This window comes from Saxophila tyrrhenica (assembly GCF_035928015.1).
Source record: "Saxophila tyrrhenica strain CCFEE 5935 chromosome Unknown scaffold_7, whole genome shotgun sequence".
NCBI lineage: Eukaryota > Fungi > Ascomycota > Dothideomycetes > Mycosphaerellales > Extremaceae > Saxophila > Saxophila tyrrhenica.
This window is the reverse complement of record NW_027041739.1, coordinates 94,882-121,173: the sequence shown is the minus strand read 5'-3', so window position 1 is coordinate 121,173 and position 26,292 is coordinate 94,882. Positions and strand designations below refer to the sequence as shown.

Below are 26,292 nucleotides of genomic sequence, written 5' to 3'. Positions count from 1 at the left end.
CACTATAGCTACCGTTGGCGCCACCGTGCTGCAGTAGTAGGTGTGTGTTGTCCTCTACTGGCCGAGGCGAAGCTGCTTGACAAGGAGGAGGATGCAGGTGATGGCGTCCGGCTCGCGGGCATCGGGCCGCCTGCTTGAGACGACAACAGTTTTAACCGGCTCCACTTGGCATATGCCGGTTACTGTTGATGAGGTTGTGGACTCTGCTTGCGGCGGCTAGGCGAGACGAGGTGACAGGCGGGAGAAGAGATGATCTGAATGACACCGCATGCCGGCAATGCAAGCCCGGACTCTAGGCCGCCCAGTTGACGAGATATAACTGGTAGGATGTGTCAGCCCTGTCACGACTCTTCCGGCCCGCCGCTTCTCACTTTTCGAATCTATCACAATGTCAGATGTTCAGGAACAGCCCGCAGCTCCAGCAGCGGAAGGCGAGGCAGCGCCGGACTTTGTTGGACCAGTGAATGAAGGGGCAGTTGATCAAGTCGACTCTACTTATGCTCCATCAGTAGGCGGGACCGAGACTACCTCTCTCAAGTCGGCTATCACCAAGTATCGGGAGGAGAACGGGAGGACATATCACTCCTACGGATCGACGGAGCATTGGGGGCCTAATGACGAGAAAGCACAAGACCAGCAGGATCTTAGCCATCATCTATGGACATTATCATTGAAAGGCGACTTCTTTCTCTCGCCTGTTAAGGACCCGGTAAAGATTCTCGATGTCGGGACTGGGACGGGTAGGTGCCACCATCTGCAACTCAGTGAGAGACACCAGTGCTGATGCTGACCTCTGAAAGGTATCTGGGTCATAGAAGTCGCAGAGCAGTTCCCGCAAGCAGAAGTGACAGGCACAGATGTATCTCCTATACAGCCAGGCTGGGTTCCTCCAAATGCTTTCTTCGAGATTGACGACTTCAACGTTGAGTGGCTGGATGAGAATAAGTTTGACTTGGTGCACGCCCGAGAGCTCTTGGGAACGTGTCCGGACTGGCCAGCTCTATATCGAAGAGCCTTCAGGTGAGTCTTATCTCGTTAGGACGTCGTTCCCTGTCGCCTGACTTGACCTCGCGCAGGGCAATAAAGCCTGGTGGTTGGTTCGAGCAGCACGAGCCCGGCTTGTTCTTCCTTTCAGACCACGTCGAATTTGGCGAAGACAGCCCTTATGTCCAGTGGAACACGACCATGTACGACGCGGGCATCAAATCGGGAATGCGATTCGACATTGGAGACAAGATCAAAGGCCGCATGGAAGAAGCAGGCTTTATCAACGTGACAGAGTATCGGATTCCGTGGCTCGTTGGCGGGTGGTCGAAGGACGAGCACCAGCGTAAAAGTGAGTCATTTGCCTCTAGATTAACCCTTCGACCACAAGGCCACTCTCCTATTCGTACTGACTTGAAGTTGCACGGGATAGTTGGCCAGTGGAATCAACTGCGACTCGATATTGGTATCGCAGACTTCTGCTCACGGCGGTTCACGAACCATCTAGGGGTATGTCCTGCCCATGCGTCATTCGTGTTGAGAAGTCAAGCTTACTTCTCTCAGTTCACGCCCGAGCAAGTTGAGGTGTTCTGTGCTGGAATGCGTAATAGCTTTCGAGATAAGAAGCTTTACTCGTATATCTGGGCGTGAGTATGGACGTTTTGCGTGTTGAATCGGGCTGACTCGGTGACCAGGTACTTCGTATATGGCCAGAAGCCGGAGGAGTAAACTTCACTCGTCCATTCGTCAGCATATGCGTTCGAATTTTCAGGCCGTCCGACAGCTTCACCGGCCGCCATGCTGCCGGGTTGCTCAGGCTTCAAAGCTCTGAGGGCTTTCTAGCTGATTCACCAAACTCTGTTCCCTGGGAGTCGGTCCCCTTAGCCAGTAGAGGGTGACGTCCAGTCCCAGCCGTCATTTGGCGTTCCACTGTCTTTTTGGCTAGAGAATTCTTGTGCCTTTCCAACTACCAGAATGCCGCTTTGTTTGCCCATGTCTCAACACGAAGCTGTCCCTTCGAAGTGTCAACCATGTTCACCCTCCTCATCCTCCTTCGTATACCTCACCGCACCATCAGGAGGGAATCTCGCAAACAGCAACACAACAAACCCAACCACAGCCACTCCACCATTCACAGCAAACGTCAAATTCGGCTTCCCCAGCTCTGCGAACCCGCTGAAAACCAAACCAAACAGACTCGTCGTGCTCAGTCTCGCCACCATCTCAAGCAAAGATATTGCACTCAAAGCATCCGTCCGCTGCTCCGGAGTGCACATCTGCAACATGGTGCCTTTCGCAGCTGAACCAGTGCCGGCGGCGAACGGGATCACGACGGCCACGATGTACATCTGCCAGCCTTGGCTGGTGAAGGTTGCGAGAGCTGTGAGTACGCCGTCGAGGATGAGACTCCAGCGGGTGTACAGGAGATCGAAGGCGTATGACTCGTTTTCTTCCTTCTTGCTGCTTTGAGCGGTTGATGTGCGCCGCAGTGGTTCGTCTGGCTCGTTCGCGTTGGCTTCTCCCGTAGGCATTGCAGCAGGAGCCAGCCGGTCTGGATTTGTCGGTAGTCCATCCTCTTCTTTGTCAGTTCCTCCTTCTCCGCCGCTCTGCTTTCGTATTTTTCCTTGTCGCTTGTCCAGCCACTTTCGCCCGGTATTGATGATTGCTGGGAACGCGAACGTCAAGAACGTCGCCCGAATCACAAAGTTGAGACTGATCAGCTTGCTGTTGTCCGAAGCGCTATACCCAAACACATCTGTGGCGTACATCTGGAGCAGCACTGGGATATATCCTGTGGCAAAGACGGCCATGAAGGCTCCTATACCCAGCAAAAGGACTCCATACTCTCTTTGCACGACACCGTTTGGCAGCATCCACTTCCTTGGGGTGAACATTTTGAGCGGAGCAAAGAACGCTGCGATGCTCTTCGACGCTTTCTGTTCCACTTCGTCGCTGAGTGGGACGTATGGCAGGAATAGGTAGCCATACGCTGTGGAGAGGCAGAAGAGCACAAGTGTGATTCTGAATGGTGCAATGATGCCGAGCCAGTCACTTAAGAGGCCTCCTGCAAGGTAGCCTAGTGCTGTTCCAAACCTGAAACCATCAATATCTGGACATCAACAAAATGGCGTAGAAGGAACACTTACATCGCACACCCAGTCAATCTCCCAATCGTCGCCGTCCGCTCAGCAGGCAACACAACCTCAGTCGCAAAACTATTCAGCGCCAGCAGATATCCCGCCGGTCCTCCAACGATTGTTATAATCTGGCTTAACTGGGTGATAAGAATGCCCATCCCAGCCCCCATGGCCACTCCAACATTCTGAATGAGAAGTCTAACAGCAGGCCAAAAAATCGTAATAAGCAACGCTCGTTTAATTCCCCAAGCCTTGATCGTCCAGCCTGTAATAAACAGATTCGCCACACCGAACAGCGTAGTCCCGCTACCCATTAGAGCGACCGAGCGAGCGGTGCTGGCTTCGATGGAATGGATCTTGCATCGGTTATTGTATGCTGGCGTCCCAAGTGGTGGCATTGGATGGTGTCGATAGTACTCATCGCAAGTCATGACTCCAAAGACGTAGATAAGCGGGACTTGGGTGACGCCGAAGGAGAGGGACATGAGGAATGCTGCGATCAGCACGCGGTATACTACTGATTTCGGCCATGGTCGTGTTTTCCTCTTCGTATCGGCCTTCTTTGGTAGTAATGGTGAGGTCTCGGATGCGGTTTTGGAAGTCGCCGAAGCAGACGAAGATTCTGCTTGCTCTTGCTCGGCCCTCATGAGCGTGATAACGAGTGTGAGAATGTATGAAGCTGCAAGACGTCGGGATAGGACAGACAATGCATTTCTTGCAACGTTCTCACCGTCAAAGTGGTTTCACCAGTCTCATGTAACCTTCTCAGCACTTTCTTCGCCGAGATAGGACTTGATGGCCGAGAGGCGAGAAAAAAGTGGTACCTTCCTATCCGGGTACAACGGGTTCTGGTGGAAAATCGGCGATTCGGCAGTCGGCAATGTATGTAGAACTATGGGAGGCAGAGTCTACTCTTCCTTGGTGCATGGAAGTTGGAGTTCCAAAGACCTGCGTTGAACAGACTTATTGACAGGATCTTGAACTGACTGCTATTGACGATAGCCTGGAAAGTGTTCGTTGAGCATCGTTCTCATCCGTGATCTATAGTGTATAGTTGTCACAAGTCATCCGTGCCTACCAAGACTCAACCCCTTGCGAGTCTGACCAGCCACTCAACCACAGTAAGTCAGAGCAGGACACCCAATAGCCGTCCCCTTATAACTCCCCGCCACACCAGCAATCTCAAGAATAGCGCCGACAATGCCTCCCAACCCCTCTCCAGCTATCATCCCGGCGGCCACCGCGTAGCCGAACATCCCAAACCCAGCCGGCCAGCCTCGCTGCCATATCCAAGCAACAGTCGCGCCAATCGCCATTGCGTTGGGATATGCCGTAGTGTTGAGGATGAACGAAATACCCATCGCCACCAAGTTCGGCACGTAGCAGTGGTACTTCGCCGGGATGAAGCGGTACTTGACGAACGTCTGCACGAAGGCGTAGATCAACAGCGCGAGCGAGAAGTACGCCGAGCTCGATGGGACCGGAAGGGAACTGCTCGTCACTGCGACGGCAATCGCTCGCCACGCTCCGACGTCTGGGGCTGGGAAGGTGCAGTTGTCCGACAGAGCCAGGTCGTTGATGCAGGGGTACGCCTCGGAGAAGAGAACGTACATCGCCACGGACATGAAGACTGAGACGATGGCGCCGCAGCATTGCGCATAGAACTGTACCCGCGGAGCTGCCCGTAGAAGGTGGGTGGTTTTGAGATCCTGGATCATGTCGGTGGCCTGTTCTGCGGCTCCTAGCGCAAGCATGCCGCCCGTGAGATTGAGAAGTTGCTGGCTCTGGATACTGCCATGGCCCGATGTTGTGCCTCCGATGACGAGCTGGGAGGCGTTACCGATGGATGTGACGGGGTTGATGTTTGTTCTTCCCGCGCTCTCGGCACCAATGAAGCTGAAGATGAAAGCGAAAACAATTGCCAGAATGGTGACGCCGACGTTCTGCTTGAACTGGAGACCCATGATCAAGCAGGTGAAGATGATGCTCAAGACTGTCAGGTGGTCAGCCGATGCAAAATGATCGAGGCACGGGGAGACATACCAATGCCGCCACCCCACATCCATGTTGGAACCAGCTCCTCACGCGTGCACGGCTCCTCGATCAGATAATCCTCGTTTGCCTCTTTGTTGCGTCGGAAGACTTTCTGGAGCAGCGGTCCGAAGAGCTGTACCATGGATGCGTAGATGGACTTGTACTGAGCGGCGAGCTCGGCGAACGCACCTGCGAGCAGCATCATTGTTCCAGGCCAGATCAGCCAGTATCTCGGAGACGGCCTGTTGACAGGATCTTCCAGAACCATGTTCATGTAGTTCATGTAGCCTGGATATTCCGGAGACACGCCTTCGCCGAAAGCAGCGCCCATGGACACAAGAGTGGGGCCAATGACACCCCAAGCGACCACTGCTCCACCAAAGACAGAGTAGGAAGCATTGCGTCCTGCCAGAAAGCCGACTGCGATGAATGCAGGTGTCCACTCGAGAACCCAGTGCCAGTTCTCAACACGTATCGCCTGCTGCCAGCCCAAGGTGTACAGCGTCCAGCCCCAGTGCCAATCCCACAGGATTCCTGGAGCGTACTCACTGACGCATCGCCAAGTGATCGCGATACAGAAGGCTGTAGTCAACGCCCAGACCTTCTTCCTCGCGTTGGCTTCTGCGTTCTTGCCTGCATGCATGCTTCTGATGGTGAACCCAGCAGCGACCGCGCTTGGGAATGCCAGCTTCTGCTTCAAGATGTACAGCTTTCGAAGTGGGATCGCGAAGAACATGCCGTAGTAGGCGCAAGCTAGGGTGAACGTGACAAGCTTGCCAAAGTCTTCTTTCGGCGTGGACAATAACCCCAATTGGTAGGCGGCTGGGAACCCACTGGTGAACAGCAGGCCTAGTGAGCCAGCTGCCGTTGCAGCTGATTGACAGCAGACGTTCTCCTTGGGCCCGAAGTAGCCTCCTCCCAGGCGGTCAGGGAGCGCTCGAGACATTGGCTTGAGGATCGCAAAGCCAAAGATCGAGCCGAAGAGACTGGCAGAGAAGGTCCAGCCAGTTTTGAGGCCCAGGTATACACTATTGGACCATTAGCATAGCAACTGCTCCGTCGTCCGCAAATGCTTACTTTGACGCGGCTATTACACCACCAAGAACACATCCCACGAACACAGCTCGAAAGGTGAGTTGGTGTGTTTCCTCTTGCGCGGTTGGGTCGATTGGGAATTGCACTTCATGCGAGAGCATCTCGATGCCATCTTCGGAGTGCGTCTCACGGTCCGCGACTTCAAAAACCTTTCCCTTCTCAGCGACACCCTCAGGCTCGCTCATGGACCTCTCGCCATCACTGCCGTCCTTCTCAAGCTCTTTGATGAGCGAGACCTCGTTCTCTTGGGCAATGGCAGACGTGCCGGTGGCTCCATACGCGAGACTCATGATTGGGGAGATATGGAAGATGAGGGCAAGGAGAAAGTATTGTGAGATCGACAACATATATGTACTTATAGCCTTACCTGATCAATTGCTTATCCGGAGAGACGTATCTCTCATGCTGTACCATTATCACGGTGGCGATCGTCCTCGGAGGGAGACACAGTACATGAAGTTGCCGAAGCCATGGTCCTCCCCTCCAGAGTCTGGGTCTTCACCAATAGGTATCGAGTACTTGAGGACGAACTTGAATGAACTTCCTCTTCGAGCAGGAAGCTCGGCGGCAATGCGGCACTGCGTGTGGGTGATCCTGACATCGTCTTGTTGATCTCGGCCAAGCTCCTCTGATAAGCAGTGATGGCATTGGCAGTCTGATTGTAGAAGTCGACCTTCCCCATCGAGAAGGTGATATGATCGTCCATTGCTTGCGGTGCTTGTCGAAACGCGGTTGCAACCAAGCATATTTTCATGATCCAACGGCGGCCAGCACCCTCCCACAGAGGGCTAGTATGTCGTACTTTTTGGTGCAGACCACTCCACATTGGATCCAATAATGCGTTGACCGGCCCGTCAAATGGATATTGAGATGATCGTGGTAACGAAGAGGAAGGAGTCCAGCTGATGGGTGTGGTCAAAGTCAGCCGAGCCTCAGGCCTGAGCTGGGTTTGACCTCACGCCATAGTCAACCGCACCTATATATTCTCAGCCTGCGGATTGTCATTGGCACAAGATGTTCCTTGTTCGTCGTATGGATGGCCTGTAACAACTTCAACTCAGTTGGTTGATGCGCGTTCGCATTGAACATTGGCCCCGCGGATGAGGCGGTGCAGCACGAACGACTACATCTAGAGCATCCTTTATAAGCCTTCAAGACACCCATTGCACTCAGCCTTGAAGCATCTTCTGCAGCCCTTTCGACATCGCTGCATACCAACATGGACAGCTCCAACTCTACTGCCGGCGCAGACCCTCCGGCGTACACAGAAACCATTCTAGCACCACCTACAGCGCTCAAGCGTACCGTCAAAGACACTCGCCAGCTCATACTCGCCAACGCGTCTATGATGAGACCACACGTCAAGACTGGCGCAATAGAGCTTGTAACCGGGAAGACACGAGGGCCTACACCCACCACAGGCCCACGAAGCTTCATAAGCACGACTTCTAACGTGACGATCCGAATCAGAGACTCTTCTCCTTCGCCAGGAGATCAAACGCCGCCTTCTGAACGAAGACCGTCTGATAGCAATGCTGGGAGCCGCGTGGCAGGCAAGCACTATGCTGCGCTTGTGAGCAAGAGTATGGACACTCGTAGCACCGGGACAGAGGTCATTATTCTCGGCGAGCCTCAGAATACCGTTGAGGAGGCTCTGGAGTGGATGCTCGATCGTACGGAGATTGTGATTACGGAGATGCTTGCCAACCACCGCAAAGAGGCGCAGGTTACGTGCTGCAGAGGGTGCGCGAATGCTTTGAGAGGAAACTCATGATCTTGATCGTGCTACAGCCTGTCAACACGACACGAACAGGTTCTGGAGTAATGATGGACGAGATTCCATGGTTCTTCGCAACTACAAGGCGTTGCATTCACTGGCGTCGGCAATGCTTGTGCTACGGCTTGCTACAATTGCTCCACGATGAGCACCCTTTAGCAAACTTCAATGCCGCCTGCAAGAACTGCCATGCATGTACTCGACGGCCTCAGCATACCAAATCTACAAGACCTGCGTCAACACGTCTTCCTCCAGTCCAAAATCTACAAAGAAGACTAAGTTATGGACCGTCCAGGAAGTCGAGGACCCTGTCGACGTGGGCAAGGGTGTCTTCGCCCACAGGACACTCAACCCAGGCGAGCTTATCATGACCGCTACTCCAGAATTCGCCCTTGATCAGCATGAAGGCAGACCAATAACATCCGTGGCCATCTTCGAGGAATTCCTGAAGTTCGATAGAACCAACAGGGACCGCTACTGGGATCTGCCGCCAGCCAAGTCATCGGAGCACTTTCCCGACTACATTGTAGAGCTCTCCACTGCTTGCGACGAGGACGGCAAAGCGCTGTTTCCCCTCCAGAACACAGGATCTGGCGGCAGAGTGGTAGCCATCTTCCACGAAAACGCCTTTGAGTTCGAGGATGCGAAGGATTGGACGATGAAAGGCATTTTCATCGACGCTGCTCGCTTCAACCACTCCTGCACACCGAATGCTTGTTTCACATACATCAAGAGGACCAACAAACTGGAAATCCGCGCCTTGACTGAAATTCCCATCAGGACTGAGATCTTCATCCCCTACATCCCATTGCTGAAAAAGCCAGCCACGAGGCGGCAGCTTCCCATGGACCAGTTCGGCTTCGAGTGCAGATGTAAGGCTTGTGACAGACATACCAACTTTGCGAACGAGAGTGCTTATAGGCGGAATCAGCTGGAGATCATGGATTTTGAGAGGACAGAGCCGCCCGCACACAAGCAGCGGAAGACTTGTTGGGACATCATCGAGCTCATGGAGGAGGAAGGACTCTTGGGCTGGGAGAAGGGCGCGGTGTAGGTACATATCCTTCCACACACTGGCCTATTTCTGGCAGCAGATCCGTCTTACTAACCAATATCGCAGTCACGAACAGCTCGCCAAGCTGTACGAGGAGCAAGACGACAATGAATCTGCTCTCGAGCAGATCAGAGAGACGGCGCGGATCGCCAGGCTTTGCTTTGGACCCAGACATGCCTTTGCGAGGAAGTGGGAGGAGAAGCGCCGGAACGCCGAGCTTAGGGCAGGCATTAAGGGAGGTGCGGCTGGTGATGGGGAGGAGATGGAGGCGGACTAGGCTGGGTGAGCCAGGTTGGTACTGGCAGACGAATCCATGTACTCGCATTTAGTCATTCACGCTGCTGTGTCACAACATCCTCCAAATCGCGACAGTAGTCTCTTCAGAGGGACATCGCAGTGATACAACATCGTCGACGGGTCACATGGGCACCCTGTGTCTGAGATATGCACTATCCTACGATTTGACATACTATTGACTGCCGACAGGATCACATTCGTGACGGCGCATCGTCCAATTCCCTGCTGAGTCTTCCAAGAGCAAACTTCCGGTCCTGCTTCTAAGGTATCTGCTGGAGATCTTCGACGAACGCTTCTGGCGACCTGTGTATACGAAGTTCATCGAGCTGAGGGCGGAGAAGTTGTGCACGAGCCTAAGAGTGCTGACATTTTTGCCTGGGAGCACGACTGAAGATGGGAATGACTCGGATTTCTCTTCTCCGCCGAAGGCCGGACAGCTCCTACAAGCAGCGCTGAGTGGATTGACTACAGCGAAGTAGCAAACATCTCCCCGCGTAGACACAAGTGCTCCACTACATCTAACCGTGTCAGTCAGTGACATGTCCCGCCCGTTCGCAGCGGTGGGTGGTACATGTTTGCCCACCAGCGTACCTCCTAGCAGCCTGCTCCATTGCATGGGGATATAAGAGCTGCGCTGCGCTGGAAGATGCGCTGGTCGTGGTGAATGTGCGCTTGTCTGGTTGACCGCCACCGAGGGCACAGGAGCGCTCCTTGACTGCAGCCATGGATGGGTGCGGCATTATGGTGAATGAATCCGAGTCCTCGATGCGTGACTGGTGACTCGTTCAGTATGGACACCCCGGTCTTCATTCATTATATACTCACATATGGATTCATATATATACCCACCTCTCGGGGAGTCGCAGCCCTCTTCTCAACTCTCAACCTCGACCGACCAAGACTTGCTACCATGGCTCCCTACCCCCGGACCAAATTTCTCGTCGAACCCACACCCCCCAACGGCCTCGACGTCCTCGCCACCGAGCACGTCATCCGCGGCGAGCTCATAATGTCGGACAAGCCCATCCTCTGCTACGCCGGCGACGACGGTCCCCTGCACACCAACGGCGGGATCTCACCCCAGATCAGTTTGGAGCGGTACGAGAAGCTATTCCGCGACTTCGACCGCTTGCCGTACGAACAGCGGAGGATGTATGACTGTCTGGTGCATCACAAGCATTTCGACCAGCAGGCAGAGCAGTATACGCATAAATACCCGACGACGCAGAAGATGGACCGGGAGCATATTCTGGTGTACGGCAAATTCGAGCAGAACGCTTTCGTTGAGCAGAACTTGGCGGCACCAAGGGAGCAGCTGGAGAAGCCGAAGCGCGCGGTCTTTGTGGATGCGGCGCGGTTCAATCATTCGTGCACGCCGAATGCGTTTGCGATGTTTGATTGCAGCGCAATAATGACGGATGAGTGGCGGCTTCATGTGCGCGCGCTGCGGGAGATCGACATGGGCGAAGAGATCACCATCGCGTATGTGCCGGTGCTGGTTCATCCGGTTGGGAGGAACAACGACTTGATGAAGAAATTCAGTTTTAAGTGCAGGTGTAAAGCGTGCGGTCCCAAGGAGGGCGTGGCGAAACTTGGATGGACCGATTACGAGCCCGTGAGCGCCAGCAGGCGGCACAAGCTGTATTTTCTGGACCTTACGTTCGTCAAGGAGAGCGCGAGCGAGCCCGAAGGACCCGAGGCCGAGGAGTTGAAGGTGACCAGGCGCATTGAGCTGCTCGAACAGAGGTTGGCATTGATGACGGAGGAAGGAGTAGAAGGGTTGAGCAAGTCCGAAGCGTAAGAATTCCGATTCCTAGTCTTGATATGGTGTAGCGAGTGCTGACACCGCTCACGGATCAGGCATCATGAGCTGTATTTGATCCTGCGGGAACGCGATTTGGAGGCAAGCTGCAGGCATTGTATCGCTGTGGTTGACATGCTGGTGGTCTGTTATGGCAAGGACCATCATCTGGCAAAAGCGATGGAGGCGTGGAAGGCAATTACCTATGCCAGGACGGCAGCGGGTCGTATGAGCGTCGACGCTGTGCTAGACTGACCGCCGGGGGCATCGGTGGAATTTGCCCCGTCTTCGGATGGTCGAATGACTATTCTGTCTTGAGCTGTCGTTGCTACCGACAGACCACAGAGATATATGTCGTGGCGCGGCTAGCTTTGGAAGGCATCATTCAGATAGTCAATGAACAGCTCCCTCAACCTACTCTTACTCAGACTGTGTTGTCTGTTCAGCGTAGTGAACTGCCTCCTCAGTCTCTGCAGCTGCGGCAGCGAAGGAGCGGTCAGCGGCAGCAGTATCTTCTTCTCGGCAGCAGGGACAGTGATCTCATCGCCACCTTCACCTGGATGGTCTTGCTGCCATGTGGTAATCACTGAGATGATTTCGGAAGTCGTCTTGTCGAGCTCGTAGAGGTAGTTCTGCTCAGATGCGGGCTTGAGCACGGTTGCGGCGTTTGGTCGGACGACCTTTGCTTTTCCTTCCGAGCCGACCATGGCTTCCCAGATGGCTTCACATGGTGGTTCAGCATCTTCGTAAGTTATTGTGAAGAGCGGCGAGTCCCATCGAGTCATGCCATTAGGCTCTTCATACCGGAAGACCAGATTGTCGAAGATCTCAGGTTCGTAGCCACCAGTCCCATCCCTCAGCGCAGCATCGTTCAGCTCCCGACACTTGTCTGCCGGCGTACCAACGTGAACAACACAGCTCGGGGTCTGCACAGCCTTTGCCTCGCAGTACAGCTGATACCGGAAGCCCTTAATGTAGTTCATGCCATCAGCAACAACTATCGCATCCCTTCCCAGCTCACGCTTGATGGCCGACGACAGTGTCGCCCGCGCATCCTTCTCCGCTCGAGCGGTAGCATATACGTCCCGCGAAAGTCCCAGGCCTTGGTCGTCGATATGGTGGAGTTTGAGCCGCTTGATCTTCGGGTCGTCCGCCTCGGAGATTTTCCGGGTGAAGAACTCCAATACCTGTTTGCTGCGGTATGTTTTGCCACTGGACGGGTAACCTGAGAGGAGGATGAGCTGTCATTCCGCGTTAGTCTGAATTCTTAAATGATGTGAGATCGAGATACGACGTACGGGCATGATGGTATGCTTGGCGTGAGTGGTTGGAAGAAGTGAGGTTGATGACGAGGCGAGCCGGGGCAGAAGCCGTGTTAGGAAAGCCGGTGGAAATTCGAAGGAAGTCGCGAAGTCGCTCGGCTCCAGAAGACGGCACGTGGGAGTGAGATTTCGCGGGGTGGAGAGTGGGGGTCACGCCTTCCTAATTCTTCCGTTGCCGACGATTCGCCATGTTCATCAACTTCTCCAAATGCACGACTGATGATGAACAACTCCATCTGCACCCCACGCCTACTCTAACCAGCTACATCGATAACTGATTGATTTTGATCGACGACGCGTACCTCTTGCAGCGGATCTTCGTCCCGGAAACAGCCAAAAGGGCGTCGACGGCTCGTCAGAATTGTCGGCATATCTCTCGAGCTACATTCTGCCGACAGACCGTCTAGAGGCGCCGGCGGGTGATTTGGAGGAAGAAGGACAGCCTTGGACTGCGGCCGTGGCATTCCTTCGCATGTCATCAGCCTGCCTGCCCGTTGGTCCTCCACAAACCTATCGACCGATCTGGCAAAGGTTCCAGGCGCTTTATTTCCATCTGTACCTCGGCGTCGCCGCCTGCTTTTGCCTGCACTTTTACGTTACACCCAGGCGAGCCTGCCTCCTTGCTGCTACGTTGCTATCGTGACTGTTCGACTCCGTTATCTGTCGTTTCCTTCAACACACTGGAGACAGTCCAAACAGACCTCCAATCAGGAAACCAGTCCGTCCGATCACCATCTACCGAAAGCTTGACAAAGAACAACAACGCGATCGGCAGTAACTGCAGCGTCATCGCGATACAATTTTCCGGGGAGTACCTACGACCAAGTACTGGGCAGCTATCAGCTAGGCCTCACCGGCGAGGCTGGACAAACACTCCCTCATTCCAACCACACAACTTCCGTCCTAGCAGCAATGGAAACCCGCTCCCAACGTCGAGCAGCCCAGAACCAACGCCCGCCCTACCCACACGCCATGCCGCAATCCGCTCCCGTCTCGCAACCCTCCTCCGTCTTCCAGTCCTCGGCCAGCATTTCCTCCATATCAGCCTTCAACCCCTCCTCACAACAAGCACCCAACATGCTGCAAACCCAACAACCCGGCTTCGCATCCGCACCCTTACCATCACCGTCCGCGCAGCAACCAGCGGCGTATTTCGGCTCGCATGCTCCGACTTCACATCCGGGGCAGCAACAGCAGCAGCAGCAGCAGAGGATACCGCAGGGGCAGCAAGGGTCGTATCTTGGGCAGAGGGGGGATGGGGGCGGGACGCCGGAGACGGCGCCGTTTTTGAAGGATTTCAATCTCGTGGCGGAGGCGGCGAAGAGGGCGCAGATGGCGTGTTTGACGAGGGATTTGGGGGATGTGGGGCTTTAGACCCAAAGTCCAGAGAAGTAGGAGGATGAGAGGTGACTGTGTGTTGGAGGGGCATCGTTGTGCGTTTCTGGCATCTTTTTGGAAGGCGTACAAGCATGGGTATTCGGGAAGGGAGGATATATGGTAGCGTTGGCGTTGGAAGAACCTTATCTCGTTTTGAACAGCATATGGAGGAATCATCGGCCATATTGGATATTGGCATAGAGGGAACCTCGCAAGACCCTGAGAAGTTGCAATATAGCATCTAAGCATCTAGATGTAGTATCTATCGACGGCATAACGCGAATGCGCACACTCGCAGGTAAAGCTGCTTTCGTTCTCCTTCCTCAGTCGGGCTTGGGGCTGAGATCCTTCTGCTTCGTCTTGGTCAGCTGGACGACGATCAATACAAGACACAAAGGTAGGATATACATACATACATGAACCTGCTCTGACTGACTTAGCATCCCTTCTACCCAAAGAACACTACCTAAGATCAGAAAATGGACCAAACCAAACCCCCAACCAGCCGATCTGACCAACAAAAACAACAACCACGCCTCCTCCACCTCCTCTCCCTCCTCCAAACCAAAATCCACTCCCTCCAATCCCACCTCATAGCAACCTCCCAACCCGATCCCTCGTTCGATGGCGCAGTCAGTCCGATTGATTACAATGGCATCGACGACACTCGGGCCGCTGCGCTGGAGAATTTGATGGAGATGCAGGAGTTGCTAATGACGCCTAGGGAGATTTTGGTTGGGCAGGCGGTATGTACTACTTTACTTGCTTCTACCTGGTTAGGGGATAGGGTTTTTTTTGGGGTATGGTGAGCTGATAGTGGGGGGTGAAAGCCGTCGAATCTGATTAGTCGCCACATAATCGTCCGCCACAACATCGCCTCGCTCGTTCCCATCCCAACCGGCAACGAGGAAGACTGCAGTGTGTCCTACGATCACCTAGCAGCCCAAACCTCCCTCCCCACCCCCCTCCTCCGCCGCCTCCTCCGCCACGCAATCACCCACCGCATCTTCCACGAGCCCTCCCCCGGCCTAATAGCGCACTCGCAAGCCTCCCTCGTCCTCGCGCAAGACGGGGCGATGCGCGATTACGTGCGCACGATGTGCGATGAAGTCTGGCCTGCGTGTGCGAGGGTGGGGGAGGCGGTGGAGAAGTGGCCTCAGGGGGCTGGGTGGGAGAGGACGGGGTTTTGGTATGCACTTGCTTTTGTTTCTCATCTGGTGTTTGCTCATGTCAAGTAGGTTAGCGCATGGACGGACGTTGCAGGAGACGTTGGATCAGGACCCGGTGAAGCTCGGGCGTTACGATCGAGCTATGGGCGCCATGTCCAACGACCGGAGTTTCTCGGTCGAGCATGTCGTTGAGGGGTACGACTGGGCGGCGCTCGGGCAAGCTACGGTGGTCGATATGGGAGGCGGCGTGGGAACGGTGAGTAAAGAGCTAGCCAAAGCTTTCCCGCTGCTGGATTTCATCGTCCAGGATCGGCAGGAAGTGATCGAACATGCCTCCTTGGACGCCACGCTGAAAGAAAGGGTGAGGTACATGGAGCATGATATTTTCCGCGAGCAGCCGATTAAGGACGCCGCGGTGTATTTCATCCGGCGCGTACTAATGGAGAAGAACAACGAGCAATGCGTGGACTTCCTCAAAGCCCTGATACCGGCCCTCAAGCTAGGAGCGGTGGTGCTGATCCAGGATCCCATGGTGCCGAATCCTGGGACTTGTCCCAGCTGGCAGGAGAGGAGGTTCCGGGAGTCTGATGTCGCGGCGTATTCTCTGATCAACCATTGCCCGAGGGAGGAGGAGGAGTGGAGGGATATTGTTCTGCGAGCTGGGGAGGGGTTTGAGTATAAGGGGGTGAGTATGGCGGAGAACTCGAACACTGCGTTTGTGGAGGCGGTGTGGAGGGGTGAGCGAGGATCGCAGGTCTAGGAGACTATAAGACAGATAATTTACCTGTGTATCACCTCATCGATGGTTGTGGTGCAGATAGTGCTCTCTCGCACCGCAGGATCTGTGTCTGGTGAGCGTGCAGGTAGCCGTTGTGTTTGACGTCTGTATCGGTTAGCCATCTTCGCGGCCGGCCTTGATTGATGATGGTCCTTGAGAAGACGATGTAAGACATGCCAAGATGCTCGGGTAAAGGTCGTCGTCGTTGTAATCATGGGGGCGGTGGCGGAGTAAGCAGAGGGCGGGCGGGGAGTGGAGGAGGAGCGGCTCGAAGCATTCTTCCCTGAGACAGCTTCATCTTCGTCAAGCTTGGTACTACAACAGAAGCCTTCCATTTGCCGTCACTCTCCCCTCGAGACGTCGACATCAACAGAATTTGAACAGCATTGGATTTTGGAAGTCGTAGCAGCAGAGGCGCAGTGCAGACGGGCGTTGAGGCGATCGCAAGCTCCCACGTCGTCATCCGGTGGCTGCCGCCTTTTGCTCTTTTCTCACTCAGCACCCCGGCGCATCGCATCGCTTCGCTTCGCATTCCGTCCGACTTCGACCCGTATACCATTTACGCATCACCGCCGACTGCGAGGATCTAGAAAGCGCATCGAGCGCGCGGGAGGAACGTTAAACAGCAATGGCATCTTATAACCAGTACTCTAACTACGGCGGGAACCCGTATGGCGGAGACGCGCAGCAGGGCGGGTATGGATCTAATCCCTACGGCGGCAATGGGGGGAACCCGTATGGTGGTGGGGACTATGGACAGGTGAGACAACACAAGAAGAGGATCGAGAGGAAGTCCAGGTTCTGACAACATACACAGCAACAATACCCCTCCGCGCCCCAGCACCAACAGTCCAACTACTCCGCGCAATCGCAATACAGCCAACCCCAACCTCAACAACAACCACCCCACGACTCCTCCGCCGCCCCACCCATGCCCCACTCCGACAACGTCCAATACGTCTCCGCCGCGCCCAGCGTAATGTCGAACCCAGACTTCCTCTCGCGCGTCGAAGCTGTCAAAGCCGACATCCGCACCCTCACGACGCACGTCTCGCAGATCGCCTCCACGCACCAGCGCGCCCTCTCCTCGACCGACACCGGCGGGTCCGCGCAGCTCGAAGCCATCGTCTCGCAGACGCAGGTCCTGAATACCAGTATCAAAGACCAGATTAAGTTCCTCGAGGCGGACGCGGCGCGGAGTAAAGGCAACCCCGTCAAGGACACGCAGATCGACCAGCTGAAGCGGAGTTTCCAGAAGCAGCTGCAGGAGTACCGGCAGGAGGAGGCCAGCTACGAGAAGCGGTATCGCGAGCAGATTGTGCGGCAGTACCGGATCGTGAACCCGGAGGCCAGCGATGCGGAGGTGCAGGAGGCCGCGGATGCGGATTGGGGGAACGAGGGCGTGTTTCAGACTGCGGTATGCTTGCGCTCATCCTATTCAACCATCTCCTCCGGCGTTTTGCTAATGATGAATGAATGAACAGCTCAAATCCAACCGCAGCGCCACCGCCAACACCGTCCTCGGCGCCGTCCGCGCCCGCCACAACGACATCCAGAAAATCGAACGCACCATCACCGAGCTCAACGCGCTGATGGAAGACCTGGCGACGCAAGTCGTGCTGCAAGAAGAGCCGATTCAACAGACAGAAGTCCAAACGGAAAACGTGAAAAAGGACACCGAGGCGGGCAACGTGCAGTTGGACAAGGGCATTAAGAGTGCGAGGAACGCGCGGAAGTTGAAGTGGTGGTGTCTGGGCATTTGCGTGGCGATTGTGTGTATCCTGGCGCTGGTCCTGGGGTTGTATTTCGGGCTGCAATCTGGCGGTGGTGGTGGTGGTGGTGGTGGTGGTGGTGGTGGTGGGAATGCGGGGGCGGCTTAGATGGTGCTTGGATATCCAGGTGGTGAGGAGGGGTGGGTGGGGGAGGGGGACGAAGAGTGAGGGGGGCGAGGCGATGAGGCGGTGGGAGTGCGGTCGTTGACCCTGTAATGACAGACGGCACGGGGAAGCTGTGTTTGTGTACAGTTCGTGTTCACGGCGTTCCCGTGGATGGGAAAAGAGGGGGATTTTTTAATAGTGAAGAGCTTTTTAGCGGTCGAAATCGTTTCCATACCTCTACTTCACCGCTCATATCTGCATCTGCGGCAGCCCTCTGGTGAACTGCTCGTTTGAGCTTCCCGGCTTCCAGCCCAACCATTTGGGATGGCTGTATAGCATCGCACTGGTGGTCCTGCACGGCGTTGACCATCATCTAGACTTGCTGCTTCATGCGTTCGCCGCGTAGGCTGTGCTGTAGCGAGTTTCCGGAGCCAGACCTGCAAGTCTCTTTCCTCTCCGTCAAAGGCATGCATGGCGTCCAGCCATAGCTCATATCAATCGTAAGCTATCAACGCCTCCCTGCTCTTCAGTCCCCGCAACAGCACCCACCACTCGGCGGCTGCTCTTGCAAATCATCCAGCAGAAACTCGCTCAAATCCATCGGCTCCGTCCCCTCCATCATCCCCAACTCATCCACTTGCATATTCTGCGTCGTCGAAGCCGGATCGACCGCCCCCTGCATCTCGCCACCACCCTGCCCTTGCCCCACCTCCACGGACCCCGCCGGTGCCGCCGTGCCTGTCATGGGGATTTGCGCAGCATACTTCACGTGCTTGCGCGAACAACACTGCGCCCAGCTGCCGGACTCGAAACTCTGCATCACGGCCGGGCAGTTGCGGCAGGTGCAGCCGTTCATGCCGCAGTTCTGGCAGATGGCGGAGGGGAACTGGTAGGAGAAGTAGTCGGCCATCATTTTGTCAAAGTCGAGGGTGGAGGGGTTGGGGTCGGGGTGGGAGGGGAGGGTGAGTTGGGAGAGGGATTGGGTTGGGGGTGCGAAGTCGGGGGGTTGAAAGTCGGGTGGCTGGAAGTAGGGGTCTGGTGGTGGGATGTAGGGGTATGATTGGTTTGGTGGGGCGAGCGACATGGGTGTCTGTGGTGGAGCGGAGTCCGGTTGTTTGAAGCCGGTGCAAGATTGGTGTTCGAGCGGTGCTTGTGGGCTTTGGCCGTCCCAAGTGAGAACGTCCTGGCCGACATGATTGTCTCCCAGAGGCGCGCCAAGGCCCATCATGCCGAAGCGAGGGACTGTCCTGGCGGGTGATGGGCTCTCGAAGTGCTCGCCGGTGGTATGAACGAATTGAAGGCCATTGGTCGGGGTGGGCGTACTGGGTACACTGGCCACCGTTTGTGGCGTGCCAGCAGAGTATGACGGTGTCGGTGGGAAGCTCGCTGAAGGAGGTGAGGTATGCCGTGCGTCTAGTGCCTCTCTGTTTGTGAAGAAGTCGACCTTTGGCTTTTGCATGGCGCAAAGTGCATCCCAGTGTTCGGGTTCCAGTAAGCAACAGTAGCGGCCCTGTTCATCACACCGGCAGTCCACAGATCTCTTTTCTCCCTTCTTCGGCTTGTGAGGACACGCAGACTTCGCCACCACACATTGACACCGTCCCGAAGCACCAAATCGGCATGTGCAAGAGTTCGAGGGTCGACCTGGCCGCTTCACTGTCCAGAAGACTTTAGTCCTGCAGACTGGTATGCCGCATGAAGTCGTTCGATGTCCACGAATACATGACATGCAGGCGACTTTGCAGACCTGTCCAGTCCGAGAATCTGTCACCTCAATGGTCTTGAAAGGCTTCTCCTGGTCCATTGTGGCGGTAGGCGGCATGATGTGGTATCAGGCTGGGCTCGGAAATCTCCCTCCGGAGCCATCCGTGGGTTTGTCGTTGTGAGAGATATGGCGAGTTGCGAATGTGATCAGCTTGAGTCCCAGAGCCTCTGGATCACCGCTATGCGTGACCAACACGTCCCTCCAAGAGATCCTTCACGTCGGCTCGGTCTGTGAAAGTTCAAAGGTGAAGAAGCGAACCATCGCTGACGCTGGCGCCCGCCGCACGTGACTGAGCAAGTATTCGGGTAGCTAATGTAGGAGAGGATTAGACGCCGCTTTCGTTACTGCCGGTCCCTCTTGACATCTTTGTAACGTCCCGGGTCATCCTGAGTGATGGCATTGTCATCGCAGCAATATTTCTTCCGCCATTGAGTGTGTATCAGAATTCTCGTTTGTCGAGGAGAGGAAGTGTCGTCTTGAAAGGCACTTGCTAAATTCGGTGCTGGGACGATCTTTGCCACATTCGGCTTCGTCTTGTCCCTGGCCCACAAGGTTCTGGACTTCACTTCGCGGAGCTGTATCATTAGAGACTACTCCCAACCAGCGCGGCTCAGGACGCAAAGCCTGCCTCATTGGAGAACATGACGCCTCCTTCAAGGCCAGAGATCAGGCATTCACGCATATCGGCAGGTAAGCGATGCAGGTAGGCGGCGCAGCGTAGAGCTCAGCCTTGCTAGACGAACGTGTTTATTATCCACGTCCTCCGCGTTGAATGAGTCGCGCACGAAACAAGGTTACGCTGAGATACTGGCAAAATGGCTGCTTCTGCCTATAACCCAATCAAGGACTGGCAAATACGAGTGCTCAATCTCCATCCCGGCCACGAAGATGACGAGTTGAGAGGCGAGCTTGTGACAGCAGACCTCTTCGCCGACAGAGACGGTGTCGTCTTGCACACTCTTCAAGAACAGGTCGACTTCCGCGCCTTGTCCTACACCTGGGGCCCGCATGATCTACCTGATTTGACCGAGACGATACGCATCGGCGAGAACAACGTCGCTATCACACCGATGCTACGAGGTGCTTTGGGGGCGTTCCGGTTGCCAGGTGAGAGCTGCTACGTCTGGGTGGACGCACTCTGCATTAATCAAAACGACGACACGGAGAAGAACTCACAAGTGCAGAAGATGTTCACGATTTATGGGAGAGCAAAGTCGACCATGGTGTATCTTGGAGACGCAGGTGAGCACACGGGGCTTGCGATAGCACATCTGAATCGGCCACTGCTCCCTGAAAGACAGGGTGAACAGTACCAGCGTGGCCTGTTTGCTGGCCTTGCAGATATTTATACCCGGCCTTGGATTCGACGAGTGTGAGTACAACAGGAAGTGATGGCGTCGAAAGATATTCCAGTCAGGTGCGGAAACTCATCTTTCTCGTTCGACTGCTACAAACAAGGCGCCAAACAGCTTCACGACGCTTTACCGATCAGTTTCGTGGCCTTGGAGGCACTGTCAGAAAGGACCAAAAAGGGTTGTCACGTTCTTGTGAACATGCGAACATACGATGCCAGCGTGCATTATTTCCTAGAATATAGCAGACTCTCCGGTTGCACGACAGAGAAGGACCCATGCCACTGCTACTCAGACGTACACACCCAGAATCATCTGAGCAACCCCGAGTGCGTTCTAAGCTCAGCGACCACGCTCATAGCCACTGATCCGCGAGATCGCGTGTATGGCTTGCTTGGGACAACGACCTGTCGGACAAGTGCGCCTGGTGACCAGGACAGCCAAAAAACGAGAGACCAGAACCTAAGCATGGAGATCGACTATTCAAAGACAATAAGCGCTGTCTTTCAGGGGCTAACAAAGTACATTATCGCTCGTGACGGACACTTAGACTTCTTGTCAGAGCACATACCGGTTGAAGGGGCAGACAACGACCTAGGCCTTCCAAGTTGGTGCTGCGATTGGCGGTCATACAAGCATCGCTCCCCGAAACGGCGGGAGCCAAACTCGCGGTTTCCAATCAGCTCTGAAGTGATTGTCACTGTCCTGGCAAAGAAAAGGCGCGGTAGCATACGTGCCTTTCAAGGTCAAACTTGCGGAAGTTGACGTCCACGGTCAACTGCTTGTGGAAGGTTATACACTTGTCAAGGTGGGAAGGCTTCGTTTTGGGGAAAGCGATTTATATCCCATAGCAGTCAACCGAGGAGCTAAAAGCATAACCAGAGGCCCTAGCCTAGGATTTGCGTTGCTCCTGGAAGACTGCCGCAACCTTATGTCGCGAGTCGTTGCCGGAGATATTTTAGTAGGACCTTCCGATCAGTATGCTATGAGAGCGGTGAGCTTCCCTGCGGTGCTTGTATTAAGGGCCCGGAATACCGGAACTTTCACGTACGTGGGACAGGGACGAATAGCTCTGAAACGTTGGAACTCGATGCATGAGATAACGAGTACAATGTACACGAAGGATGGATTACGAATGGCGCAGAAATTTTTAATTCACTAGGAGGAATGGAATGTCAGCCATACCTCAGAGGGAAAGACCGTTGCAACGGACACTGTATGGGATGGTTTATTTGATCAATGGCTGTCACGCTCATTTACAGCGAGGGTTAGTCTTCGATGATCAGCTTACCTCTCGAGCTGCAGTAAGGATCGTGACGCAGGATTGAAAGGTCATCATATGCCAGGCATCGGGCTCGGCATGACTTGTTGTTGGAGCTAATGTGGTCGGCTGCAAATCTTGCGCATCGTTTGATTTTGTCTTTTCTGATGGGTCGGCTGTCGAGGTCTGGCTCATGGATGCCTTGCTTGCGTTACTATCGGCGCTGATCACAACGCTTGAACCGCCTTTACCTGGACTCTGGACCTTTGGGCCGCCTTCCTCCGCCGCACTGGCACTGAGTGCTCCATCCACTTGCTGCGCTGCACATGTGATCGGTCATCCTCGCTCTCGCTGTCCGCCACCTTGATGCATACTTCACTCAGCATCGTCAACGGATTCACTGTCTCGCTGCAAGACCGAAAGACGTTCGCACGCTCCTCAGCACCTGCAGACACTGCGTTGCAGTCGAAACAAGCTCCACATTCGCCAACGTTGTTCAATACCTGAAGATGACGAGGCATTGAGCCGCTTGGAGGGTATTTGAGTTAGGCTCTCAGTGAGATGTGTGTTCAAAACAGCGTAGAATCATGCGTGGCCCAATCCGTGAAGAAGAGGTCTTGCGGGAGCAGTGAAGTCGAAAGCGGTTCCAGTGTGTCCAAGCCGTGGAAGCCAGCAAATTGGTCGCTGGGCTGAACATCACCTTTGGACGTTGGCTGCAGCGATCCGTTGTCGTGTGGAACAGCCCTGCTCCATTCTCTGGACGAGTAGTCCTCCTGGGCAGACTGCGGAGGCTCGGGTGTCGTCCTAATTCGAACAAACCCTTTTCCTCGCCAGCAGCGCAACGTTCCGAGAAGCAAGGACACTTTTGCCAGCCGCGAAGCGCAAGAACTGTATGCCGCGGCAGAGGAGGGTGGGATCAGGTGAAAGCAGAATGTCGCTGGTAGCATACTCCTTACTACGTACTACTACAAGGACAACAACGGCAGTGAAAACGTCTGGCTCGGGAAATGAAGTTTGTAAACCGGAGGCCTGTACCTGTACCACAGCTACCTTCATTTCCGTTTCCCTTGACGACGCCCAGACGACCTAGAAGCTGACTACTACCTCTCTCCTCTCGCAGTGCCACCGGACCGCATCTGCACGCAACCTCACACTTTCAAATGCGCGCCCACAACGCTGCCCCCTTTCTGCATGCCAAGCGGTCCCTCCGCCGTCATTGCCACCAATCCCACCATCTTTTCCGCGCCCAACACCTTTGATGGACATCGCTACCGCCGCATGCGCACTGAGCACAAGGACTCTGAGAGTTCAATGGTCGTGGGCATGTCGACCATAGACTCCCTGGGTTTTGGGCTGGGGGACCAGGCGTGTCCGGGCCGCTTCTTCGCCGTCAACAACATGAAGCTCATCATGGCGAAGATGCTCACGCAGTATGAGTTGATGCTGGAGAAGGACGGGGTGAAGTACACGGGGCCCAGGCCGGAGATGGAGTACGATGACATTTCTGTTGTGGCGCCTAAGACTTGTAGCTTGAGGTTGAGCAAGTTGTAGACCAGCCGCTTGGCAAGTGATAGGGACATGTGTGCTTGACACTCGACACAGTAAACGGATCCACCATCAGCATGTAGCACGTCCAAAACGATGTGGTTCATATCAAATGTGATGGTGTCGATCCTAGATGCATGTTCAGCTAGCCCCGGCTCGGACCTTCGGCGTCTCGGAGCGACTTGCCCCACCTCCAAAGGCAACTCCACTTCCCTCGAGTGCTGCGGCTGCGCCCAGGCTAAATACATATACGACCGTTGTCGGGTTGCATACATACCACCCGTCTCTCGGAATCGCTGTTGATGTATAGCGACTGCGAACAACCATGGCAGAAGTCGACATCCAGCCTCACTTCGGCGCCGAGCTGTTCGATGGCTTCAAAGCGACCAACAACTGGATCTCCACCGGCGTGCAATGGCTCGACGAGATCCAGCAGTTCTACCGCGAACGCAGTGCGATCGAGAAGGAGTACTCCCAGAAGCTCAGCGCTTTGGCGAAGAAGTACTATGAGAAGAAGGCCAAGCGGAGCAGCAGTGTGTCGGTCGGAGACACACCAACGGTCACGCCGGGTAGTCTGGAGAGCGCGAGCATGACGACTTGGGGTGTGCAGTTGACGACGCTGGAAGGGAGGGCGGCAGAGCATGACAAATATGCGAATGCGCTCATCAATAACCTGGCGGAACCTGTAAAGAACCTGGCACATCGATATGAGGAGTTGCGGAAACAGCACGCCGAATATGCGGCCAAGCTGGAGAAGGAGCGCGATGGGACTTATGGGGATTTGAAGAAGGCGAAGGGCAAATACGATAGCTCATGCCAGGAGGTGGAGAACCGGCGCAAGAAGACGGAGAGCAGTTTCGACTACAACAAGTCCAAGGCGCAGGGAGTGTATCAGCAGCAGATGGGCGAGATGCGGAATGTCAAGAATACCTACCTCATAACTATCAATGTCACGAACAAGCAGAAGGAGCGGTATTATCACGAATACGTGCCAGACCTGCTGGACTCACTACAAGGGCTGTCGGAGAGCAAGACGTCGACTCTGAATGGGATATGGAGTCGTGCGGCTGCGATAGAGAACGAGGCCATGACCAACTCGACGCAACTGTTACAACACCTCAGCTCTGAGATACCACGAAACAACCCAGTACTCGACAGCATGATGTTTGTTCGACATAATGCTGTTCAATGGCAGGATCCACCCGACTTTGGCTTCGAACCTTCGCCTGTCTGGCTGGATGACGAAGCTATGGCGTCCGACCCGGCGAGCAAGACATTCCTGATGAACATCCTAACTAAGTCGAAAGGGTCTTTGGGCGCTCTAAGAACGGAATGCGATGCGCGGCGGCGAGAGGTGGAAGGCGCAAAGAAAGTACGGCAGGCGATACGAGATGGCAAAGACAAGCGGGATGAGATCGAAGTCGTTCGCTCACAGTTCTACAATCAGGACTTGCTTCATGAAGCCGAGCGACGGAAGACGACCGCGGAGGTAGAAGTCAGCACCATCACCGCCAATGTGGGTGACGTTTCGGTCGGTGCGATCAACCACACCTTCAAGAACCAGACCTTCAAGATTCCCACGAATTGTGACCTCTGTGGCGACCGAATATGGGGTCTCAGTGCCAAAGGCCTGAGCTGCGAACTATGCGGCTTCACCTGCCACACCAAATGCGAGCTCAAAGTCCCTGCCGACTGTCCTGGTGAGCTGAACAAAGAAGAGCGAAAGAAGGTCAAGACGGAGCGACAAGCTGCCGCGCAAGCCAGATCAACAGCGCCAGATTCCACAGACGGCACGAATGGAGCAGGTGGCGGCACTTCACCTCCGGGTCTACAGCGGTCGGACACGATGGGTAGTATGAACACCCTCTCCTCCGGCTACGCCGCCTCAGCCCAACGTAGTGTGTCGGGCATGACGAACCGCTCATCCATGGCCGCCGAGGAGCCTCCTGCTGCTGCTGCTCCGACGGCTAAACCTTCCATCCGCTCCCACCGCATGGTCGCTCCACCACCCGCGGCATTCGTCGGCAGTCCCGCCTCCAACGGCGACAGCGACGACCAACCCTCGGGCAAAATGCTCTACGCCTACACCGCCAACGCCTCAGGCGAGATCTCTGTCGGTGATAACGTAACCTTCACCCTTCTCGAACCCGACGACGGAAGCGGATGGATTAAGATCCAACCCTCTTCCTCTGCCACCTCCGGCCTCGTCCCCGCCTCCTACGCCGAAATCAACTCCACCCCTTCGTCCTCCACCACCCTCCCACCGCGTCCAATGTCCACAGCATCAGCCTCCACGACCTCACTAGCCGGCTCCGACACCGGCAGCAAACCCCCGCCAGTGAAGAAACAAGGCCCCGCGGTAGCGCCGAGGAGAGGAGCGAAGAAGACGCTCAAGCATGTGGAGGCGCTGTATACGTACGACCCCACAGGACCTGGGGAAACGGCTATGCAGGCCGGGGAGAAGTTGGTGCTGGTGTTGGCGGATCAGGGGGACGGGTGGTGTGAGGTTGAGGGGAAGGCGGGGAAGGGGGTCGTTCCGGCGGGGTGGGTGAGGGATGTTTGATGGATTTTTATGATGATGGAAGTTGGGGTTTTGGTGGCGGGGAGTATTGGATACCTGGGCCAAGAGGCGCGTTTGTGCATAAGGACGGCTTGCAAGTCGTGTT

The 26,292-nt window shown here is 55.2% G+C and overlaps 12 protein-coding genes across 12 annotated transcripts; 8 read left to right on the top strand and 4 right to left on the bottom strand.

Annotated features, from left to right (window-relative positions):
* Positions 1-388: 388 nt before the first annotated feature.
* On the top strand, positions 389-1,713 carry LTR77_004715 (uncharacterized protein; the record flags this gene model as incomplete). Its single annotated transcript, XM_064801968.1, has 6 exons — positions 389-740; positions 801-1,020; positions 1,077-1,336; positions 1,418-1,494; positions 1,549-1,631; positions 1,680-1,713. The coding sequence occupies 6 exons, from the start codon at positions 389-391 to the stop codon at positions 1,711-1,713; spliced, it is 1,026 nt and encodes a 341-aa protein (XP_064659329.1).
* A 296-nt stretch (positions 1,714-2,009) lies between these two features.
* On the bottom strand, positions 2,010-3,607 carry LTR77_004714 (uncharacterized protein; the record flags this gene model as incomplete). Its single annotated transcript, XM_064801967.1, has 2 exons — positions 2,010-3,078; positions 3,132-3,607. The coding sequence occupies 2 exons, from the start codon at positions 3,605-3,607 to the stop codon at positions 2,010-2,012; spliced, it is 1,545 nt and encodes a 514-aa protein (XP_064659328.1).
* A 627-nt stretch (positions 3,608-4,234) lies between these two features.
* Positions 4,235-6,541, bottom strand: LTR77_004713 (uncharacterized protein; the record flags this gene model as incomplete). Its single annotated transcript, XM_064801966.1, has 3 exons — positions 4,235-5,115; positions 5,166-6,184; positions 6,234-6,541. 3 exons carry the CDS (start codon positions 6,539-6,541, stop codon positions 4,235-4,237), a joined length of 2,208 nt encoding a protein of 735 aa, XP_064659327.1.
* A 929-nt stretch (positions 6,542-7,470) lies between these two features.
* LTR77_004712 (uncharacterized protein) lies at positions 7,471-8,076 on the top strand (the record flags this gene model as incomplete). The annotated part of the gene is made up of 2 exons (XM_064801965.1): positions 7,471-7,994; positions 8,043-8,076. 2 exons carry the CDS (start codon positions 7,471-7,473, stop codon positions 8,074-8,076), a joined length of 558 nt encoding a protein of 185 aa, XP_064659326.1.
* Positions 8,077-8,221: 145 nt separating this feature from the next.
* LTR77_004711 (uncharacterized protein) lies at positions 8,222-9,359 on the top strand (the record flags this gene model as incomplete). The annotated part of the gene is made up of 2 exons (XM_064801964.1): positions 8,222-9,078; positions 9,149-9,359. 2 exons carry the CDS (start codon positions 8,222-8,224, stop codon positions 9,357-9,359), a joined length of 1,068 nt encoding a protein of 355 aa, XP_064659325.1.
* Positions 9,360-10,289: 930 nt separating this feature from the next.
* Positions 10,290-11,180, top strand: LTR77_004710 (uncharacterized protein; the record flags this gene model as incomplete). Its single annotated transcript, XM_064801963.1, has 1 exon — positions 10,290-11,180. The coding sequence occupies one exon, from the start codon at positions 10,290-10,292 to the stop codon at positions 11,178-11,180; it is 891 nt and encodes a 296-aa protein (XP_064659324.1).
* Positions 11,181-11,545: 365 nt separating this feature from the next.
* KTI12 (kti12, chromatin associated) lies at positions 11,546-12,484 on the bottom strand (the record flags this gene model as incomplete). Its single annotated transcript, XM_064801962.1, has 2 exons — positions 11,546-12,421; positions 12,479-12,484. 2 exons carry the CDS (start codon positions 12,482-12,484, stop codon positions 11,546-11,548), a joined length of 882 nt encoding a protein of 293 aa, XP_064659323.1.
* Positions 12,485-14,955: 2,471 nt separating this feature from the next.
* LTR77_004708 (uncharacterized protein) lies at positions 14,956-15,808 on the top strand (the record flags this gene model as incomplete). The annotated part of the gene is made up of 2 exons (XM_064801961.1): positions 14,956-15,068; positions 15,118-15,808. The coding sequence occupies 2 exons, from the start codon at positions 14,956-14,958 to the stop codon at positions 15,806-15,808; spliced, it is 804 nt and encodes a 267-aa protein (XP_064659322.1).
* A 646-nt stretch (positions 15,809-16,454) lies between these two features.
* Positions 16,455-17,706, top strand: LTR77_004707 (uncharacterized protein; the record flags this gene model as incomplete). Its single annotated transcript, XM_064801960.1, has 3 exons — positions 16,455-16,586; positions 16,644-17,243; positions 17,311-17,706. The coding sequence occupies 3 exons, from the start codon at positions 16,455-16,457 to the stop codon at positions 17,704-17,706; spliced, it is 1,128 nt and encodes a 375-aa protein (XP_064659321.1).
* Positions 17,707-18,229: 523 nt separating this feature from the next.
* On the bottom strand, positions 18,230-19,162 carry LTR77_004706 (uncharacterized protein; the record flags this gene model as incomplete). The annotated part of the gene is made up of 1 exon (XM_064801959.1): positions 18,230-19,162. The coding sequence occupies one exon, from the start codon at positions 19,160-19,162 to the stop codon at positions 18,230-18,232; it is 933 nt and encodes a 310-aa protein (XP_064659320.1).
* A 1,121-nt stretch (positions 19,163-20,283) lies between these two features.
* Positions 20,284-20,860, top strand: LTR77_004705 (uncharacterized protein; the record flags this gene model as incomplete). Its single annotated transcript, XM_064801958.1, is given in 2 exon segments — positions 20,284-20,840; positions 20,854-20,860. 2 exon segments carry the CDS (start codon positions 20,284-20,286, stop codon positions 20,858-20,860), a joined length of 564 nt encoding a protein of 187 aa, XP_064659319.1.
* A 2,412-nt stretch (positions 20,861-23,272) lies between these two features.
* Positions 23,273-26,189, top strand: bzz1 (the record flags this gene model as incomplete). Its single annotated transcript, XM_064801957.1, has 2 exons — positions 23,273-23,539; positions 23,937-26,189. 2 exons carry the CDS (start codon positions 23,273-23,275, stop codon positions 26,187-26,189), a joined length of 2,520 nt encoding a protein of 839 aa, XP_064659318.1.
* Positions 26,190-26,292: the final 103 nt, after the last annotated feature.